This window comes from Orbicella franksi, chromosome 8 (assembly GCF_964199315.1).
Source record: "Orbicella franksi chromosome 8, jaOrbFran1.1, whole genome shotgun sequence".
Lineage (NCBI taxonomy): Eukaryota > Metazoa > Cnidaria > Anthozoa > Scleractinia > Merulinidae > Orbicella > Orbicella franksi.
Genome location: NC_138152.1, coordinates 12,753,572 through 12,775,569, shown reverse-complemented (window position 1 = coordinate 12,775,569; position 21,998 = coordinate 12,753,572). Strand labels below are relative to the sequence as shown.

The 21,998-nt window shown below is 38.9% G+C and overlaps 2 protein-coding genes, 1 long non-coding RNA gene and 1 pseudogene across 4 annotated transcripts; 1 reads left to right on the top strand and 3 right to left on the bottom strand.

Moving 5' to 3' along the window:
- The first annotated feature begins 221 nt into the window (after nt 1-221).
- On the top strand, nt 222-7,118 carry LOC145495382 (N-acetyltransferase 8-like). Of its 2 annotated transcripts, none has more exons than XM_081475000.1 (2): nt 222-1,050; nt 3,748-7,118. In XM_081475000.1, the coding sequence occupies exon 2, from the start codon at nt 3,751-3,753 to the stop codon at nt 4,465-4,467; it is 717 nt and encodes a 238-aa protein (XP_081331126.1). In that variant the 5' UTR covers nt 222-1,050; nt 3,748-3,750; the 3' UTR covers nt 4,468-7,118. The 2 variants fall into 2 exon arrangements, with proteins under 2 accessions (XP_081331126.1, XP_081331125.1); XM_081474999.1 differs by having other exon boundaries at nt 222-1,108.
- Nucleotides 7,119-8,842: 1,724 nt separating this feature from the next.
- Nucleotides 8,843-12,374, bottom strand: LOC145495402 (uncharacterized; annotated as a pseudogene).
- Nucleotides 12,375-13,071: 697 nt separating this feature from the next.
- Nucleotides 13,072-18,278, bottom strand: LOC145494167 (uncharacterized). Its single transcript, XM_081473630.1, has 7 exons — nt 17,997-18,278; nt 17,365-17,439; nt 15,771-15,816; nt 14,717-14,757; nt 14,465-14,555; nt 13,748-13,779; nt 13,072-13,300 (listed from the first exon to the last, which is right to left on the bottom strand). Exons 1-7 carry the CDS (start codon nt 18,020-18,022, stop codon nt 13,072-13,074), a joined length of 540 nt encoding a protein of 179 aa, XP_081329756.1. The 5' UTR covers nt 18,023-18,278.
- LOC145495405 (uncharacterized) lies at nt 18,035-21,440 on the bottom strand. Its single transcript, XR_014050408.1, has 4 exons — nt 21,143-21,440; nt 18,999-19,063; nt 18,455-18,506; nt 18,035-18,058 (listed from the first exon to the last, which is right to left on the bottom strand). It is a non-coding gene; the product is annotated as an uncharacterized LOC145495405 (long non-coding RNA).
- Nucleotides 21,441-21,998: the final 558 nt, after the last annotated feature.

The window sequence follows — 21,998 nt, the reverse complement described above, 5'->3', positions numbered from 1 at the left end:
CAATTCTCAAGTATTAGATTATCTCCTGTCATATTTTGTTCGGCTCAGTACCCTGAAAGCCCCAAAAGCTCCCGCTATGGACCTTCTGGTACCATGAGGTACTGAAACCGCGTTCTTAACCCCTAAAAGGTACGAAAAGCACCCCGTCCTTTTTATATGGGAGGACCCCCCGGGAAGTGTTGAGCTGTGCTGTCATTTTTAGATTTTTTAAAAGCTAAAAATTAATGTTTACGTAACGGGAGTAGCGGTTTCATCTCGTTAACGGCGTAGTTGGTCTAGATGGCAGATCAGGCGGATTAGCGGGGCAGAGAGCGAAACGCGATACACGAGCGCGGAGCGCCACCACACGCGGATTCGCTGCATGTTTCTCGCGGGGCCTGGCTGATGTTCGGCCAAAAAATTACAAATCTGATAATTTTACTATAAAAGGTTTCCTCACATAAGGCAACCATACAGGTGTATTGTGTCTATTCCTATTGAAAACTCAAACAACAAACGCACACAGACTCAATCAGGCTAAAACAGTACAAGCGCCGGGCATGTTGATCCTTCGCTTGGTCTCGTCGATGGACTTGATGTGAACAAATCGTCAAAATCGGACTTTACCCATGTTTACCACAAAAGTTATCACCCGAAGAGTAAGAAAATCTGGATAGGATTTAAGTCACGTTTTTCCCTCGTGGTTTGCGACAACAACACAAGAACTCGTCATGTGGTTTTCATCATCCCACTATGAGCCCACGCTGTCTCGTCTGCGGTCCATCAATGAGTAAACACAATTTACATATCTTTATATCTTCTTTGTCCGCCTTCTATGACGACTTCAAACGGAAACTACAAATTTATAAGCCAGGGTGCAGCCAGGCTGCTCTGTGCCAAGCCTTAAAAAACTTTGTCTAGAAGCTAGCTGTCTGCACTCGTCTGTGAACATCGCCGGCCAACGTGGTGAAAACCTTCGATGGTGGTGGACCAGTTTCGAATACACGGACCGGCGTTTCAGCGACAATCTTGACAGATCATTTGATGCTCTGATATTTCTTCATTTGGAAAGTGAGTTGCTACTTTGGCTTTGATATTTACTTGAGGGCCCTTTTGGAGAGCTATACAGGTAGAAAATTCGTTGTGGCTAGCCGTTGTTGGTGATTTGCTAAATGTACAAATTGCGTAATTCACCGTAGTACACAAACTTGTACACTATCATTGTATAATCGGAGAGGGTTTTTTTTTTTTAAATATAGCTGTGTTTAGTCTGGCAGGCACAGTGTTTGCTTTTGTTTTTGCTTGATTGAGCGGTTTATTTCGCTTTAAAACATCATGTTTTCACTGAGCTTCGACTGATGCCGGTAAATGGCCGAAATAGAACCAAACACTGAATTTCCTTCGCTCTGGGAGCAACTCGTACGTTAGGACAATTAATCGTGCGATCTTTTCATTTATAATTGCCTTTGCTTTTCGCCAGGACTAGTGGGGATTTGAATTTTTCGGTTGCTAAAATGGCAGTTAAAACCTTAAATTTGTTGAGAGGCTTTGGCGTTCAAGGTAGAAGACAACAAGAGGCGATTGTTTGTGGAATCATTCAGAAATGATTATCATGTGTCAGAAGCACTGTGTCTAAATTTAGTGTCATTAATGCACCGGTCACTTGAACGTTGATCCCGTCTAAGATGTGATGCCATGATCAAATAGCAAAATACGCGTTTTCTTTCATAAATATCATTTTCCAGATTCCACATGAACATATATGAATTTATAAAACCAACAAAACCTTTTGTTTCGTTTCATTTCCAGTGATGTCTAAGTTTTATCCCGTTTTTTGGCCTCAAATTTGTTTACTCTAGCAAGCTGCCAGCAACGGTGGGCTAGCAGAAATGAGAGTATCAGAGTGCGAGGACAAAGCTATATTTTCACTTTAGCTTGAATAATAGGAAATATGAAAAAAATATTCCATGATCAGACTTTTCCATTTATGAAACTAAAAGAGTTTTATCATATCAAGCAAATCCCAGCCGGAAAATAAGGTTCAGAAGTAATCTGCATACAATACCCTTGTAGGCTGGATATCAAATGTTCATACATGAATGGAATTTCACTCCTGTACTGAGCTATGTAGGAACAATTATTAAAAGCAGTTCACCACAGTCAAGAAAAAATATCTTTAATTGATCCCCACCACTGACAAATGATGCAGCACAATGAGATTTGTTCCACAAATTATCCAGAAAAATATCCAGCTTAATTAGTTATAGACATTCAAATTCGTACGTTAGCTCATAAAGCATTTCCCCAATCTCTAGATCTTTCACAAATTGGATGTGAAATGATTTAAATTACTAAAGTTAAGCAGATGTAAGTTCATACCTAATCTTCAAGTCACTTGAAACTTCCTTTAAAAGGCCTTAGAGTGGCTCGACATATTTAAAGGAGCCTTCCCCAGTGTGTATTATTTTTAAAGCTGTTAATATTGGCACTTGAGCAAAAATGTGTCATATGTTATATAACTGAGCTGTAAAAGCAAGATGTCTAGAAGTTCATGGCTTCTTTTCTTTTAAAATCATGGGGTTTTAAGTTTTGCAAAGTTGTGGAAATTTGATGATGGCTTCATAATCAATGCACAGTCAGTTTATAAATACATTTGGATTCTTCAGCACATAAATGTTTGGAAAATTACCTGACTAATTGTAGAGCCATATTTACACTGTAATTTTTTTAAGCTCAGAGTCGTAAACTTGGCTGTTGTACTAATAACAAGGTGTTCTATTTATTCCAGTTGTTTGAATAGATTAAACCACATAATATCTAATATCTATTAAAAGAATGCAGAAGGAAAATGTAACAAGATCTACATCAATTAATACTGCACTATTTGGAAGTGTTGTGATTTACTTTGTGTCAACAATAGAATGGAATTACATGTATGTCTGTTATTCTGAGTAACAATATAAGCTTGGCTAATTGGAGTGAACAGAGTGCCATGTCATCTGATATCCGTCACCAATAATCTTAAGGACCTGAAAACTCCAGCAACATTTAGGTCATACTTTTGTTTTCCTTTTAGTAAAAAAATCCTTGGTACATATATTTTTGAACTTTCAGCTTGTCCACAGGGGTCAAAACACAACGCCCTTCAAGCTCTACTCATACAAGCAAGTCAACTACTCAGGAATGCTGAAAAATAAATTGTGTAGTTACAGTAAATTACAGTTTAGTCTAGCAAATGTAGGTTTTAAATGGAGATCTGCCAGTTAAGCTATTAGTGCATGCTATTCAGTAATCATGCATGACAAAATAAGATGTGAGGTTAAGTCTGCATTCCAGTCCAGTGGCCCATCACGCCGGCACTTATCTCTGGTTTCTGTAGCATGAAGTGACTAGGAGTATTTCTACATGTACTCTGCCCTTGATGGGGTGCTAGTCTATTACAGGCTTATCCGAGCATTAAATTTGCCGGTACCCATTTATACACCTGGGCGGAGAGAGGTACTTATAAGTGAGAGTAAAGTGTCTTGCCCAAGAACACAATGCAATGACCCATGCCAAGGCTTGAACTGGGGTACTGCTTGATCTAAAGTCTAATGTGCTTCCACTGCACCTTCACAAAAGTACTTATTATAACCAAGGATTTTCTCATTGTGTGTGCGTTAATCAGACTGCCTGTATGGTGTATGGTTTTTTTGCACAAAGAAAATGTAGCCATAATTTGTGTTTCAGCAGCATCAAATGACCTAGTTTTAATTCCTTTGTCAACAGAATATGTTTGCTGTCAATGATGGCAAAGGTGTTGTCCCAGCTGTAGTGCACAGACCAAGAATAGAAGGATTGGAAATCCGTTCATATCGCAGTTTGGATTATGTTGAATGCCGAGAGATATTCACAGAAGGCATGCAGCAACTCATCAACCTTGTCACGCATGTCGTCTTTCCAAGATTCTTGTGGTACTTAGCTGTGGTGACTGTCTTTGCTATTGCAGCATCCATTAAGTGGTCCCTTTGGATCTTCATTCTCTGTGTGTTTATTTCTATCGTTCTGTTGGCCCTTTTGTATGTTGATGTCTACATTGAGTGCTGGAAGTTCATTAATGACTGCCTTAAAACAGATTTACTGGACATTGACAAGTCCTACATGTCAAACAAAGGCTCGCACATGTGGGTGGCCGAGTGGAATGGGAAAATTGTGGGAATGGTTGGACTCATTCACAATGAAACCCACAAGCCAGGTGTAGCAGAGCTACAGAGAATGTCAGTGTCAACAACGTGTCGTAAAATGGGAATTGCCAGGAAACTCCTTGACCAGCTTATCGAGCATGCCAGAGAAGAAGGACTTGAGAAGATTATCTTGACAACTACAAGTGCGCAAGGGCCAGCAATTGGATTGTACAAGAAATATGGTTTCAAACGTATGGACGTATTCCCTTACCCTCAAAAGATCCTTAAAGATCTAGAATACTGGTCGTTTGACCTTCAACTCTAATTTTAAACATCTCTGTGGAACAAATATCTGTGCTCTAACGTTGCATAGGGGACAAGGGAAGGTGGACTTCACTTGGTTTTTGTTGGGAGGCCCTTAAAAATGGTGGGATATTTTGAAAGAAACATTGTTACATGGGCATATGTCCGAAATTCAGTTAATTCCTTATTGGATATACCAATTGCTTTGTTCCCTAAAGATATCCATACCTCTCTTACTGCAGTTTTGTTTGATTTAACACCCCTCCCCCCCCACCCCACCCCCACTTTGATAACTTAGTTTGACTTCAGACTGTCTGAAAAAATCTTTGGTGTTTTGCCCAAATCCTCCCACTGAGATTTTAATGGCCTTCCTTGGGTTGGGTTTAGATGTTCCCAGTTGGGACTGCACATTCTGCAGAAACAAATTACCACTCTTTCCTATCACAAATAAAAATTAAACTCTTACCAGTGAGAGGCATGACGATCACTTCTATCACTTTTATACAAACTCCCCCCCCCCCTCCCATATTAGGGGGCAAGGGGACTGTACATCTGGGGTAAATAATTTTCTTTTCTCAGTACAAATAGTACTGTGAAAAAGTTGTGGTTTCAGAATTTAACTGAGCAGAAAATCACATGTGATAATGCTATTTCAAAGCCAGTGGTTTTCATAGCAGTATAGATAGCCTATACATGAAAGTTCTGTCCCCTTCCTAGCTGTCTCTGTCAGTCAAGATGTAACTGTAATATGCTCTAATAACATTTAAATAAAGCTGCAATAATTTGTAAAGTGTACATGTATGATAAAATCATTGTCATAAGCTGAGGTTTGAGTAAATATATCATACCTTAGGTCTACATGTAGGCTACTGAACTTGGTAAAGTAATATTCTTTGCTAGAGGATGACTTATTAGTATCACTGGTAAAATGCATGTATAATTTTGGTGTAAATGGCATAATATGTCTTTTATACAAAGAGTCAAGTAACATATCTTTTGGTGAGCATGATTTGTAACTGAGAGAATGTTTTGCTCCAAAGAGTTAAGTGCAAAAAAGTTCTTAATGTAAATGATTTTATATAAATAATGTACTATATATATGCATCTGACTGTATATTACTTGATGATATTATCATTTCTAATTTTCTAACTTTTACTGAAATAACATTCTCTGACTTTTCCCTGATCATGAAGAATTTTTTTTCCCTAACCATTTATTTCTTGACCTGTGGTATCCCTTTTGGGCAGGACACTTCACTGTCCATCCATTTATATGAATACCAGCAAAATTAATGCAGGGGGTAACCCGATGAGGAATATTATCCCATCAGGGGGGGTAGGGAGGTATAAAAATACTACTGGTCGTTTCATGTTATGGAAACCTGAGATAAGCACCAGCCCCGGGGGGGGGAATCCCATATCAAAAGGTCGGGGATGCTCGCCACAAAATTTGAATTGACCCCTAAAAGGAGACCAATTTGGGCGTGGCTCAAGCTTTATTCACCCCCTAAAAGATATCACTTGAAACGTAATAGGCTCGAGGTGTACCAGCTGCTGTTCAGGAGAGGAGACAGCGCCAATAGACCGACTCGTGATGCCGCGCGCGGGAATCGAGCCTAAAAACAGAAATGAGAGCGTTTTATCATTATTTTTCCTCGAGTGCATCCTAAAATGTTTCACAGCTAAAAACGTAGTGGCGTTTCGTCATAAACACCCTAAGTGAGACCAGACTCCTTGATTTCTACCCCTAAGCGAGACGACGAGCATCTTCGACCTTTTCATATGGGAGTCCCTCACCAGGGGCATCTGCCTGATGGGCCACTAGGCTCGATCGGAAGATTCAAGAAGACTGTATACCTCCAGGTTGAAGAACATACTGCCTTGCAGGGGAAGCCCTCTGTATAGTCAGACTGTATAAGTACTCACCCCAGTCCCCTGGGTGGAAGCAAATCTCTATCTATTAGGACCAACTGAAGAAGGAACTGTTGGTGTCGGGAGAAAACTGATGAACCTGTGTGTTACACAGGGAAAGCTGCATTTTAACAACAGTTCAGTGCAACGGAGCTCAGAGAATCTGTGGACGTTCTCAACTTACTTAAAAGCAATAACGTGGTGTCACTAAGTAAGTCCGTAAACTTCCATAGGAAACCAATTCCTCTCAAGATGTTCAAAATGACGGACTATCGTGTGACGTGAGTAAGATGGATTACGGACGAAGGCGGGTACAGCACACTAAGGCGAGCTACCTTTTTTTTCTCGCACTCCACGCTCACTCCTGCTCACTCTCGCACTCCACGCTCGCTACTGCTCGTGTATCGCGTGCGCACTTTTCCCCATAAACGCTCTGCTTTCGCAGGCTAACGAAAACTGCGAAAAACGCGGGCTATATTTTTTCATATGCACTTTAAGCTTATATGATTTGCTCCTTTTAAAGGACTTACCGGTAGTGGTCGAGAGGAAACTGAACACAAACGGAACACACACACTGATACACAAAATTGTCCATTTTAATATAGCTCAAATCTCAAAAATAAATAAAAATAATAAAAACTAAAATTTCCAGTCATATTAAATTTCTTTATGAAAGAGTTAAATGAACCACTTTGTTTTGTTACCAGTCTTTCTTGATACTCTGTATTAAACTTCATTCTTTCTCGTCCAAACTTTGTTCATTTCAGTCCACTGACTTTTTAGAACTTTGTAAACAGCTGCCAGTTGAACACCGTGAACTACATCAGCAGATCCGTCAGATCATTGTATTGTTCATTTGTCGCTGTGATTTTCAACCTTCAAACAGTTCTTTATCTTGCCGTCTCCTAGGAACATATTCTTCCATCCCTCGGCCAACCAATACCTATCAAGATCCTTGGACATCCATCTTTAGCTATTTATTTACCTTGCTCACAGGCAAAGTAGATAAATAGCCAAAGATGGCTGTAAAGTTTTAAAGCCAAAGTTTGCGAAACATGGCCACGTGGCCATGCTCCGCAAATTAACATTATCTTATCCCTCCCGACCATACTCTACAAACATTCCTTTCTTTCCTCCATCGAAAGCCAATCATGACCCACGTACAACATTCCCCGGCCATTTTTCTACTCTATCCATTCTCTACAACCTTCCCTCCATCGAAAGCCAGTCATAACAAATGTACAACGTTCCTCAGCCATTTTTTTTACTCTATCCATCCTCTACAACCTTCCCTCCATCGAAAGCCAATCGTAACCCATGTACAGCGTTCCTCGACCATTTTTTTAACTCTGTCCATCCTCTACAACCTTCCCTCCATCGAAAGCCAATCAAAACCCATGTACAACGTTCCTCGGCCATTTTTTTTTTTCACTCTTTCCATCCTCTACAACCTTCCCTCCATCGAAAGCCAATCATAACCCATGTACAACGTTCCTCGGCCATTTTGTTTTCACTCTTTCCATCCTCTACAACCTTCCCTCCAACGAAAGCCAATCATAACCCATGTACAACGTTCCTCGGCCATTTTTTTTTTACTCTGTCCATTCTCTACAACGTTCCCTCCATCGAAAGCCAATCATAACCCATGTACAACGTTCCTCAGCCATTTTTTTTACTCTGTCCATCCTCTACAACCTTCCCTCCATCGAAAGCCAATCATAACCCATGTACAACGTTCCTCAGCCATTTATTCTACTCTGTCCATCCTCTACAACCTTCCCTCCATCGAAAGCCAATCATAACCCATGTACAACCTTCACTGGCCATTTTTTCTACTTTTCCCATCCTCTACAACCTTCCCTCCATCGAAAGCCAATCACGACCAATGTACAACGTTCCTTGGCCATCTTGTCTACCTTGTCCATCCTCAACAACCTTCCCTCCATCGAAAGCACATCATTACCCACGTACAACGTTCCTCGGCCATTTTTCTGCTTTGCTCATATCTACATACTCCACAAACATTCTTCCATTTGTCCATCGAAAGCCAATTATGACCCGTGTACCACCATCTTTGGCTCAACTGACTCCACTCCATGTAACCTTCTATCAGTGTATTTTCCTGCTCACTGTACTGTGTGATATATATTCTAGCCTGTTCAAAGTTCAAGCAGTACTCTTATCCACTGATGCTGATTAGCTCTTTTAAGTTGTTATCCACATCTTGTTTTCTGGTAGTTATGGTGTTCACTTGTCAATCTTTCACAGTCTTTAAATCCGTCAATAACAACTCTTCCCTTTCTACTGGTAACAGTGTCTCGTATTATTTTGCAACTTAATTTTGTGGTTCATTTCCTTATTACGCGTGCACAGGACGCAGTATTTTTTCTGCACTGCTATTTTCATTAAAAAAATATATTTTTCAAATTAAACAAACGAAAAATGAAAAGACCCTCCCTCCCCCCTCCCCCCTGAAGTGCGTCTAATCAATAAGTGGTTCTGAAGAGCAGTACTTCTGCGACACGCAGAAAAAATCTCTTCATCTGTCGGTAGCGTCCAATGAAACCATTATTCAGCTCGCTTCGAAGTTTCTCGTTCTGCAAAAATATAAAAACATAACAATAGAGAGAAACAATGAGTTTTATGACTCAAAACCAGATTATCGGAAAGTTCCTTGCCTGAAATGTGCTGGGAGAATTTTATTTTTGTGACTGGACTAGCGTGTCTCGTCTCTCTCTCATCACTTACCACTTTCTCTTATCTTAACGGTCACGCGGTTCGCAGCGTGACATCCCACGCTGATGACGTAACACTACAAAGATTGGTCTTGGGGACGCAAGAGTTCATGGGAATGGAATTGGCTGAACTTCAGCTCCTTCTTATGGCTTATGGGCTTCCTCTTTAGGGTTAGTTGGTCGATAGATACCGGTGGGATTCCTGTGCGGAATTCGCACATGGGTGGATTTTACATTGAGTACAACGCTTTGGGCCTATTCTCGTTCCCAGAGCCTCCGTTTCTTTTAGTCACGTGGCAAGGACATTTTAAAACGAGTAGCACTGGTGACGAGAACGATTTTGGCCCAAGTCGTTTCTGTGCTGTAATATAAATTTACGATTGTAGGGCACTGTTTGATTCTGTCACATTTGTCACATCGTAAAAGCGATTATTTTTCTCGATTAAATCAACGATGCAAGTTTGCATGATGGTGGCACTACCATCATCCAACGGAGATTAAAAATAAAAATAGTGATAATCAGTTTTATACAAGCTACTTACTTCTTTTTGAAGGGTCTCGATTTTCCTGAAAAAAAAAAAAAAACAAAAATAAGGACAGTAGCGTTAGTTATATTTAATGAACTTAGACTCGACACTAGGCCTTTGCGATGGAGATAAAGATCCTCTTCAAATATAGGTTCAGCAAAAAAAGAATCTTTAAAAGCAAAATTACTGCAAGTCTGTCCGCGAAGGACATACAGAATGAGCTAATATGAAAACAATGGAGACAAAAAAGTGGATTTTGACGAGTTCGAAGATTGTTGAGGACTTTGCGAATTTGTGACACGTGCACATGTGTCCATATCGAATCGCTACTGAAAGTAAAACCACAAACTAAAGTCAGTACTTACTCTTTCATTTCCACTTTAGTTTCCTTGTCAGCCTGAAAAAAAGGTAAAAAGATGTTGGAGAGAATATCATCTGAATTCTCTTTACAGACCCATTATATTGACTTGAGTTGAAGAAAAACATGCGATAAGAGGCACCAGCACGGATTCTTTAATTGAACTGGTCTAAATGTACGCATTCTCTGAACAGGCCATCACATATTACTTCAAGTAATAATGCAGAGAATCGATAGAAATCTTTTTTCGGGCTAGTGTTAGCCACATACTAGATATAACCTCTTTTTCAAGCTCCCTGAGAACGAGGCTTACTCGGAGTTCAAAGCTTAAGACAGGAAGACGACGGACAAATTGCGCGTTTGTCTATCAGCAAACATATGATTTACCTTGATAATTTTGCCTCTCTATTGCTCCTTGTTTTGAAAGCCTTAAGGCGTTTAGCCATGAGCTTGTTGTTCTTCTTGGTATTTTTTAGGCTGGAATAAAGAGCATTACAATTACTAAGATTCTATCACTAGAGGAAAAAACGCTTGTCAGGCTATCACTAAAACGCGTCGAAACGCTATGTAAACCTCACGCAAAAAGCCCTTCACAATTTTTTTCAATAACTACTTTTCTGTCCTGGCCCATGATTATATCGTAATGGAATCGAAAAGAAGTCAGCTCAGTTTGTCTGTACTTACTTTGTCTCAGCTTCCTCGAGGGAGAGCTTGCAATCATTCACAGAGAGCTTGTAGTCACTGAGCTAGAATTTGAAAGTATGGAAAATGTTATTCTTAAATACGCACATGGTAAACTTGCATGGAAACCTACCGTGTGGCACTAAAAATTTTTGCGGGTTCTAATTTTTGCGATTTTTGCGTTTTTTTTTTTTTTTTGCCACGATCCGCAAAAACAAAAGTTCTTGCAAAAAAATCCCCGCAAAAATTTCCACCGCAAAATTTACTCCACTGGCGAAATTATAAATACAAACATGATCACTTGAAGAATTTTGTTGCTGTCCTTTATTTAAAGCGTCTCTTTCATTCAGAAGCAAAACGATAAAACGTAATTTCTGATCCATTGCCGGAGCAATCAGCCACACAAGAACACGATGTAACTGTGGTAGAGTGACACTGATTACTGGATTACTGTGTTTTACTTCTCTACACGTTGCCGGTTTATTTTAAAATTTCAGTTAAACGCGACTTCCCGAAAATGGCAAAAATTAGTACCCAGCAAGAAAAACCAGTCTCTTACAGTCGAAAAAATTAGTTCTGCAATGTACAGAAAATCGCCGATTCGTAAAAATAAACTCCATCAAAAATTTAGTGCCAAACGGTAAGTCGTTTAAAAGCGATGGGCAAGGAATGGAAGTAAAGTTACCTCGCTTTCCAAAGCTAGTTTCTGCTCCTCGTATCTACTGTTTAGAGAAAAAAAATAACAAAAAGGGACACTTAGTATGGTGTCTTTCATAACTAACAACTTAAACAGAATAATCCGTTTCATCAGGCTAAGAAGGGATAAGCGTTACCCCTGCAGATTTTTTCAGGCTCTCTCCCTCCCCCCAGCAAAAACAAGACTTTATCCACTTATACGCCTGGAGATGGCCCTCAAACAGAGCAATGACCCCGCTTAGGCGGGACGTGAATTCCAATCTGGAATCTAAACACCTCCCGTTTCTTGGGGCTAGAATGCGCCTTTTCCTAGATGGACATGAATTCATGTTGGGGAGTCCTGTTTCGAATACAAGTCAGCAAATAAAATATTGATGTAAGCTTGTTAAACGGGCTAGGTCACGCAATTTTAGGCACTTTCGGTACTGATCAAATGGTCATAGAATTTACTAAAATATCACAAAAACGGCTTAAAACTATAGACGATCTCAAACAAAACACAGGAAAGCCAAGAAGGGACATGGATGGGCAAAACTGGAGAGGATCAAAATGGATTGCACTTGGGTAAATTTGAAAAACGCCGGCCCACATTTTTTCAAATTTATATCAGTTTATATCAAAATGTTATTTACACAGCTGGAAAATCATTCTCAGTTGTTATGTGGCCGTGATCTTGCAAATGAAAGACTTTTGCTCTGCCAATTTGACATTTAGAGCTCATAATTAACAAAATTAACTAAAATATCGTGACCTAGCCCCTTTAACCTTGGAGATCTGTCGAACACGCCCGTCTAAACATAACTTGAAACATATTTAGTAGTGATTCAAATGTTTGTTTTCATTTTTGGACTTAATGGGTTCTAACCGATACGTCTTTATTCACAAGCACGATTTTAAAGTCATCTGAAAGATATTGTTTAAAACAAGTTGGTTTTACTTGACTATCATGTTGAAACAAGTAGTGTATTTGAACTTACACTGCCACCGAGCACATATCGCTTGTCATCTTAAAAAGAAACATGAAAAATAAGTTAAGACAACAGAAATAAATAAAAGTTTAATAATTACTAGAATAATAAAAGGGTGAATCAGTTCTACGAAAAAAGTAAATATAGGAACACTAAATAGTGTCTGACCATCACGAGAGAACTTTTTGACAGATGACCAACTTCTCCCAAAGAGAAATAAAGAAAGTGTATGAAAAATACTGATGAGAATGTTTATACTAAATTAGATACAGTTCATTAATAAACAAGACGAATGTACAGCAAAGTTTTGTTAAACTGTTTTAGTTGCCATGGTTGTGTTAGCGTTAAAGCGCTTTTTAATTGAGTATCGTAAAACCCAAAGTAATCACTCTAGCCAATCATAAAGGACACAGACAATCCAATGAACCAATCAATTCCAAGTAATTATATGTAGCTGACGCAAAGCGCGGGAAAACGCGTGCGAGGTAGTCACGACTGGTTTTGGTTTTACTTCAGATTAGAAGAAAAAGCGGCGCGAGTTTTTCAAGCCAATCGTCCAGCGTAGTAAATGCAAAACCAATTACTTTTCGAGACTCAATTGAAAACCGCTCTATGTCACATTGTAGTGCGCAGCTGAAAATGTTAAATTGATATCTGCGCAATATAAGTTAATTATTATTAGTAGTACTATCATCATCATTGTTATTATTATTATTATTATTATTATTACTATTATTGTTATTATTATTATTATTTTGTCCCTTGTTGAATTGAATTTAACAAAATCTCTTCACGCACCTTTTTAATAATTCTCCCTTGGAGTTTTATGTGAAGTTGTTGTTTGACGTTATCATCTTCGAGATCCGTTTTCTCAAAGTTCAGAGATATAACTTGACTCTCAAGGTTGTTCACTGTACTGTGAAGTTGTGCAACTTCCTTATGCAGTCTACCAACTTCATTTTGAGCTTCACCAAGCTTTCTGTGAAGAAATATAAAATATCCCATTACAGTTTTAAGATTTTGACCCACTTGTATTCCTAGTTTGATGTTAGTAGGTTAGTATGTTAGTACATGTATGATAAAACACACAACATCATGCCATTGTGTGACCGCTATATGACGACATGGCAGGCATGTGACGCCATGGCCAGTATGTGACGTCATGGTCAGTTTGTGACGTCATGGCCAATATGGCCCTCTCTTTCGTCAGTGCTTTGAAGATCTGTAATCAGCATTTTTAGATCTTGCTTCAATTAGTGATACGTGAAGGAACTTTCTAAGTCCTTTGTGACTCAAAGCGGTCAATAGAGATGAGGAATAGTGAATCCGTATCGAACTTGTAAAGGCGTAATTGATAACGTGGAAGAGTGTATTTCCCGTTTAGTCAGCTTCTTAAATCAAGAGATTTACGAAAATGGAAACCTACCTCGTCTGCCTTTCAGTTTGATTCCTCTCTTCCTAAATTACACAACGATAACAAGAAACAATCAACTTTAATGCTTTTAAAATAGAAAGGGGAATTCATTTCACCTTGCGTGAACGACTAGTAATTGAACAAAGGAGTTATCGAACTTGGTCAAGATGAACTTACTTAAATCAAACCCAAATTTTGTAGTTTGTATAAGCGAGGAACATAATTTAACATAAACACGTACACGCGACAATTTTCTGCCTCCTAGTTATTCAATAAAATTTTTTCCAAGTGTTCAAAACTGTTGTTTCATCATGACATTTGCTTACGAGCAGCTGTGAGTACAGCGGACGGGAAGAACAAATGATGATGTAAAACAAGTTTAAAGGGGTTCAGACACGGTTTTCCTGAGTTATTTTCGCCGCGTACAAAATTACCTTTATAATGAAGGCAGCCTAAAAATAGTCGTTTACCAAGATGGTAAAACACCAAAACGATAATAATAAACCATAAAGAACCAAGGATAGTAAAGGATGGAGAAGATTAACAAGGATTACAAACGACGAACTTGAAAACGTTAGGCTTAACTTTTCAAGACGCGCAAACTATGACGTAGCTCTTTTAAGTAAATTTGGTAACTCCACAGTTACAGCTTTGATTAGGCATGGCGTCAGATTCTTCTACATCCAAAAGTTCTAATCGTGAAAGCAAGTTCACGTTCTGCTGGCTCACCTTCAAAGTTCGGTTGATTTTACATCCCTCTTTTTTCAAAGAGCTGAGCGTTGCCTTTAATTCATCCTTGTCCTCTTCGGATTTAGACAACCTTAAAGAAAGCGAGAGCAAACAACGCTTGAATACGAAGGCACCGCTCTGAAGAAATACACTAAAGAAAGTTCTAAAGCGAAGTCTGTTTATGATCTTCAAATAAGACAACTGCACTGTAAAGTTGTCAACGTTTGACATAGTAAAGACAAAATAACTTACTGAGCGATAGCCGCCTCCTTTCCTTTCTTGTGCTTCTTCGTCTGCCAGAAATTAAAGGAAGCAATATCCTTTAGTTTGTAAACATAAAACAGTTTTCCTTATTCCGTAAAAGGTCCAAAGTCCTCAACTCTCCTTCAAGTGGCAAGGAGTATTTCTACTCCCCCCTGAATGGGATGCTAGTCTATCGCAGGGTTCCCGCCAACAGTAAATTCGCCAGTACCCATTTATACACCTGGGTGGGGAGAGGCACTGTGAGAGTAAAGTGGCTTGCCCAAGAACACAACACAATGTTCGCGGCTGGTGCTCGCACCCGGACAACTCGATCCGGAGTCGAGCGCACTAACCATGAGGCCACCGCGCTTCCCCCTCGTCAATTTTGTACCTAACCTGCCATCAAAGAACGCCTGATCAATCAATCAATCAATCAATCAATCAATCAATCAATCAATCAATCAATCAATCAATCCTTTATTTGTTAGAGCAGGTTTATAATTACAAGACTGAATGAACAATATTGAATCGGCAGCCAAAAGGCTGATGTGGACCTGCTTATAATAGTAAAATAACTAAGATAAAAATAAAACAATAATTAGAATTAAAATACCTTATTAACTTAATAATAAATAAAATCATCTTTCTTGTTTGAAATCAAAATGACTTCTTTATTAAAAGAAAATTGGAGGATGTCTTTAGAACATTTTCTTAAAATTGATTTAAAGCCTTCTTTACTAATATTAGAAAATTTGACTATTCTATTCAGAAAATTCCAAATATTTGGTCCCCACAGGTTATTTTGCACCAGTTGAGACTCCCTTTGTTAAAAGACTCTCCTTTGGCGTCAATTCTCAGACAAGACAACACAGATTGTACTGACTTGGAACACAATTATTTTGAGCGAACTATATATATGTCTTGTTAGGGTTAGACTTCCAACCAGTGGCCTGAAAAGATCATGATCTGATTCCCGTCTAAGAATTTTATTTCATTTTTTCAGTCCCATGCTCGTGGAAATTTGAATACGGTTTTTTCGTTACAATAGTCAGAATAAACTAACCTCGCTTCTAAAGTGCCTAACTTCAATCTGGCGATCGCTAATCGTCCTGTTAAGAGGGAGATAAGAATAATAATGATAAGTCCATATTCTTTGCCGCGTACCCAGCCATTCAGCTTTCATTCTTGACTTAAAGATCTTCAAGTTTTTAATATGGTTAAAAATAAAGCAACAGAAGAGGGTGTTAGTCCGATTAGTTGTACAATTCTCTGATGATTAACTCTAACTTCACGTTCACGGAATTCGCGAGCTTCACGAGTCTCGCGGGCTTTGCAGATATCTCGGGCCTCGCGTGTTTCGCGTTTTTTGCGGGCTGGTGGTTAACTTCATCAAAAATGATAAAATGGTCATATCCTGGAAGAAATTACTTTTCAAAAAGGCCGAGGATTTAATGTCTTTTACTTAGTGAGTCCAAATCATACAATTGGTGAAGCTTGTTGCAGCATACAGCTGTTTCGGCAAAGGTTGTCCCACAAACTGTAAAGTGTACGCGACAAAGCCGATTAGTATTATGGGTCATAATAGCTTGGAGCTGTTTGATTGAGGTTCACGGTGTTGAGCAAGAGGGAAAGAGAAGGCATGAATACACGTATTTGTGCTGTTTCCTTTTCTGAACGCTGAAATACCTTGATCTTCAATCAAGCAACTGTATGACCACCGTTACCCCAATACCCTTCGACATTGTCGAGTTCGCTTATACGCTTTTGTAAGACAACCTTTCTCGAAACAGCTGTATAAAAGCCCCGTCCACACTATACGCCGGAGAAATTTGAAAACGGTGGTTTCACTCTGAAAACGCATCAAATGTTTTCTATCCACACTTCGCTTGAGAAATTTAAAAACGCAACAATCACCGGTCATCTTGGATTTGTGTTTGAGGAAATATCTGGCAGGGAAATCACATGACCATCGTGACGTCATCGTTTTCGGAAAGCTCCGTTTTCAAAAGTCTTCTGTCTAAAACCCGGCGTTTTCAAATTCCTCCGGTTTGATGAGCGTTTTCGAAAAGCTCCGTTTTCGTGACAGATTAGTGTGGACGGAAGGCCTAACCTTAGAAATAACTGAAGCTGCGTTTTTAAATTCCTCTGACGTAGTGTGGACAGGGGCTAAGAGAAATCTTCGTGAAGTGTTACTAACACAAATTGCAGTAAAACAGCAATTACTCTCCCAATCCCCGTCTCGTGGTTACAGCTCTGGAGTTTACTATCTGAACTTCACAACAGCCACCTCCCCTCAGCCACAAACTGTAATATTCAGTTCCGGTTTCACACTGTTCGCAGTTCCGGTCGCATGACCGAAGGTGTGATGAGTCCGTATAAGTTATTCGCATGCTTGTGTGTATTTGCATATTCTTCTAGTTCTTCGAATCTGCATGACATGATGTTCTAAAACGGATCTCTTGACTGGTTTATTGGTTCATTGCTACGACATGGTGTCAGGTCTTACTTGGACAGCGTTTTAACAATCCGACCTCGCTATCTAAGACACTTTTTCCTTCGTGCTAACTGACCACAACTCTTTGTATTTTATTTACAAATCGAGATATTGTCTTGCGTTAACCAACAGTATAACCAGGTGGTATGGTTTCTACACTTACTGTTTTTGTTTTTGGGCTTGAATGTTTAGTTCGTGGGATGCTTCCTTTTCTCTGATCAAGGCTTCCTGTACCTCTCTACAGAAAGAAGCAGAAAAACAACAGGCTCTTGATTCCTTGTTCAAAGTTTACTGGAAACAGAAACTATCAAATATAGAAGGTTCTTTACAGACATAGTTATAGACCAGCTTTAACTTCCAAATGAACATTTTTTGGCCTGAAAGGGGATCGTCCAACCCTTAAGTTTAGCATATTAGGGAATGCGGCTGTTGTTTACACTCTTCTGATTAAAGGGACAGTTGTACAAACACTGTTATTGGTCGATTTGGGAATAGTGTCCTTTGCTGGATGAGGAAACTTAATTATTTTATAATCAAGCTTAACTGTTAGATATTGTTGTAATTGTTTCTCCCGCCTGTTTTTAAGCAGCTGTAACGGTGATTAAGGTTTAATTTTTTTTCTACCTTACCCTCATTTGGTAATCGCAAGCCAGCTGTATTAGAGAGAAAAGTCTCAAAATACAACACAGGTTGTCACGTTAAAAAAACTATTCTCCCAAGATCGGCTTTTGTCTTTTTTTTAAATCCTTATTCAAGAATTTTACATTTTAGTTGAGACGGACAGTTATTACTCACTCAAGTTGCCTTCGAAGCTTCTCCATTTCGTCTTGCTGAGACACTGCAAGGTCTTCTAATTTCTACAATTTAAAATGACATTAATACGCAAATGCGAATCCCATCAATTTCTACTCCTAACAGCCTTTGATTTGTAAATTATCTTCACTTTCTCAAAACACGACAGAAAGGCTTCACTCACCAGGCTGTCATTTTGGAAATTTTAGATTAGAGTTCTCAAATAGCTACCTAAAGACAGGTTTTACTCCAACCTCGTTCCCAGGACCTCTCATTTTCCCGACCCCTCCTCTCTCCGGGTTTTACTGAACAACTTTGAGTTGCAGAAATGTGTTTGGAGGTGCACAGCTTATTACTTAAATCTCAGCAGCATTGGCTGTCAGCGGTTCTACTTAGCAGGCTAAGCCCATTTTCCTCCTCATGCTGCGGGCACCAATTGTTACGTTATTAACATTGCTAACCTTTATCTTATCTTCGTCACTTTTCTTTTTTGGCGGAGTTGGCCACCACTCGCTAAAGGATTGAGAAAAAAAAGTCATGAATGCGTTATGTAGCAGAGATGTCAAATATTTAGCGACACCGTGGAGTTTTTCCTTGGATACATGTAGCTCAGTAAAAACGCCGCGTAAACAAAAGAAAAAGAAAGAAATAAGAGCTCATGTGAAGTGCGAAACGTTTGAGAGGAAAGTAAGTTCCGTTTTCAGACGTTAAGTGTTTGGGTGATTCCGCTAGCGCACTAAAATGTCTAAACTTAAAGGTTGCAAACTGACGATAGGAGAAAAAAAAATTGATTAAAAAATGACAGGTTTAAAGAAAAAAAGGCAGAAAAAAAAAAAGAAAAGAAAAAAAGACCGGTATGCTTTGTTTTGCAAATTCAAGAGAAGCAAACTCTGTTGAAGGCAACCCTGGAAAAGCAATAAAAACGTTTTATGTTTCTGTCGATTTCGGAGTTGTTGACTTCGTTCAGTATCAAAGGCAAAAGTACTTCATTACGTGTTGCTTTACCTTTTACGCACTTGAACTTTTGTAGTTTTCTTCTCTTGGCCGGCAGCCTCCTTAATTTCCAAAGCCTGGAAATGACCAAGAACAGCATTTCAATCATGATTATTGTTTCTTATAATCCCTCAAATATTTTCGCTTGCGCGCGATTGGTTTAAACGAGTCACGTAACGGAATATTCCCCAGCTAAAACTGGGGAATATCCGAGTGATATTCCCCAATTTTCAAAGCCGCGCGTGTTGGGAAAAATATTTGTATAGGTAATCATACGGTTTCGAGTTCAATTTGGAATTAATTTGCACTTGTGAGACTTTCAAAATGCTGAAATTGTACGAGCCGCTTCGGCGAGTGCAATTTCAGCTTTTTGAAAAACTCACAAGTGCAAATTAATTCCAAATTGAACGAGAAAAACTGTATGATTACTTATAATTATTAATAATGTAAACATGTAAAAATTCTCGTGGAGGAAGTGCTGGAAGATCTTTCTTGAAGCCATTTTTCTCCATCGAGAAAACTCTTTTCAAAGTTTCCGCACAAAATTTCCGTCATCATTTTATGTGATATCACTGGCTTACGAAATTTCCTATTGTCTTTCAGCCAATCATAATCCAGAATCACGATGTGTAATTTGCACTGGTGTTACACTTGAACTGCACTGCTCTCAGCCAATCAGAGTCGAGTAATTTTTTTAAGGAGGCGGCGTGGCCGAGTGGTTTAGGGCGCTGGATTTGAAATCTGGAGGTCCCTGGTTCAAATCCTCCGCCCTACCGCTATCTGGATTTGTTCTCGGTAGCCCCGAGTTCAACTCCTCGGCCGCGTTGTGTAAATATATCCAACTGGTCAACCTCCCACCAGTTGGGATTCTTAATAGTTTATGTTATATTTGAAATATTTGTTGATTTATTTAGTGTCCCCAATTAGCACATTAGTGCTAAATACATCGACACTTAAATAAAGTGATTATTATTATTATATTATTATTATGTATATTATTAGAAGGATAACAAACACAATAGCCTCCAATTGACGCGGAAATATGTTCGTATATTCAGTGTTTTCAAAACAAGCCGGCGACCGCCGGAGTTCCGCCGCCTAATTGATTATATATCATCGGTTACTCTGGCTTCCGCAATCAGCTTGCGACAAACAAAGCTCACAATTTTCCTCGAGCAACGCTCTCGGGAAACTGTTCGCTTCTCCTCGGACAAATGTCCGAGCATATTTCCGCGCCAAATGGAGGCTATTGTTTATATATTCAATCAACGGACTGCTTGACACTTCGTAAATATATGAAGAGAAGGCTAGTATCTTGCAGACATCTGGAAAACGTTCCTGAAAATTTCAAAGATTTCGTAGTGGTGAACTGAACGTTTGCGAGCAATGTTAAGAAGTTCAAAGAGATTACTGAGGTCTCATCTGGTATCCGGTGTTTGTATTACGTTACCATAGTAACGTCCCTGTTGAAAAATTTCGACCAAAAACTAGTCAAACCAATCTGTGAAGTCTTTGAGAATTTGTTACAATGAAATAATTTTTATCGCTATTATGTTTCTTTCTCATAATTATATTTTTCATCATGTAAGTCAGTATATTAATAATGCTGGTTTCATATTTTAGAAGCTTAAACTATACCTTCCCAATCTTTGCAAGCTCCCAACATTTCAGCATGTGTTTCTTAGTTAGAAATGCAGGATAGAAAAAAAAAAAAAACCTTTTGGGAAAATGCATTTATAGAATTTTTCTGTCCAATGGATCGAAATCAGACTAAATTTCTGATAGTTATGTTTCATCAAATACCTCTTTCGTATTATTTCTATATATAAAAATATATTTTGGGTCTTCGCGCGCGATCAAATAATGATAAAAAAAAAATGAATTATTTCTTTTCTCCGTATGAAAGTACTCCAGACTTAAGTAGTATGTTTTACTCATATTAATCACTTTTCCGGGGTTAGTTGGGTTTTGCTATGGACGAAATTGAACCCAAGACTGAAAAATCATAGCTGTGCAACAAATTCTACATTCCAACAAATGCGCGTCTCTCAGCATTGATTCCGTCCACTTGAACAACAAACACAAAAACTCTACAAACCGCGATTTCGTCTACTGGGCCAACGAGAAACAAAAACTCTACAAATTTATAAAATTACCTGGCTTGGTGCAATCTTCTTCTCGGCCTCTGAACAAGGATCGTTTTCTTCATGCTCAGGAATATTCACTGTGGAAAAAAATCGAAACGTCCTCAGTTAAATATCTAAAATCACAGCTTGGACTTCAGGTGAATTTTAAACGTAAAAAAAAAAATGCAAAATTGAGAATTTGAAAAAAAAAAATAGAAAAAAATTTACTTTACCTTCTTGGATAGCAGCCATAGCGTGTCACTCTCAATGCTGTTTAAATTTTTGTTTGTCGCAAATCAGTTGTCCAAATTTCAGCGCAAACGACCCGTTGTAAACCCAGTCTGATTCTGAGCCGCAAGTTTGCATTCATGACGTAACAATGGCCTACGAGCGCCTTATGAGGCAAAACGCGCGCTTGCACGCTCAGCTTTGTCACGCAATCTTGACAATTTTTTTCCAACAACGAAACAATCACGTTATTAAATTGTCAAGTAAAAATACCTTGAAACACCACTGGCTTGCTCGGAAATTCGCTTTTATTTCATAGGTTATAGTTTGATTCGAGCGATTCTGCTGCCACGATTAATCCAGCTTTTCATTGGGTAGTTTAACAGCAAAGTTCAGTCCTCATCTTTTTTCATAAGCTTTTTAATTATTCGTCTCGAAAGAATTCAATATTTTTATGATTTATGAATCCTTAGTTTCTGTATCCTGCTGCCCCTGTTTCTACCAATGTTGCGTCGTCTTGGTCGATATCGAAAGCAAGCTCCAAAAAAAAAAGTTTATTCCAATACAGTTGTTTTCGCTATGCCGAGAACGAGTTCGATCGATCGAACTGTACTGAAAGGAAAACGCTTAAAGCAAGAAACTAGCTGGTCTCGAGTAT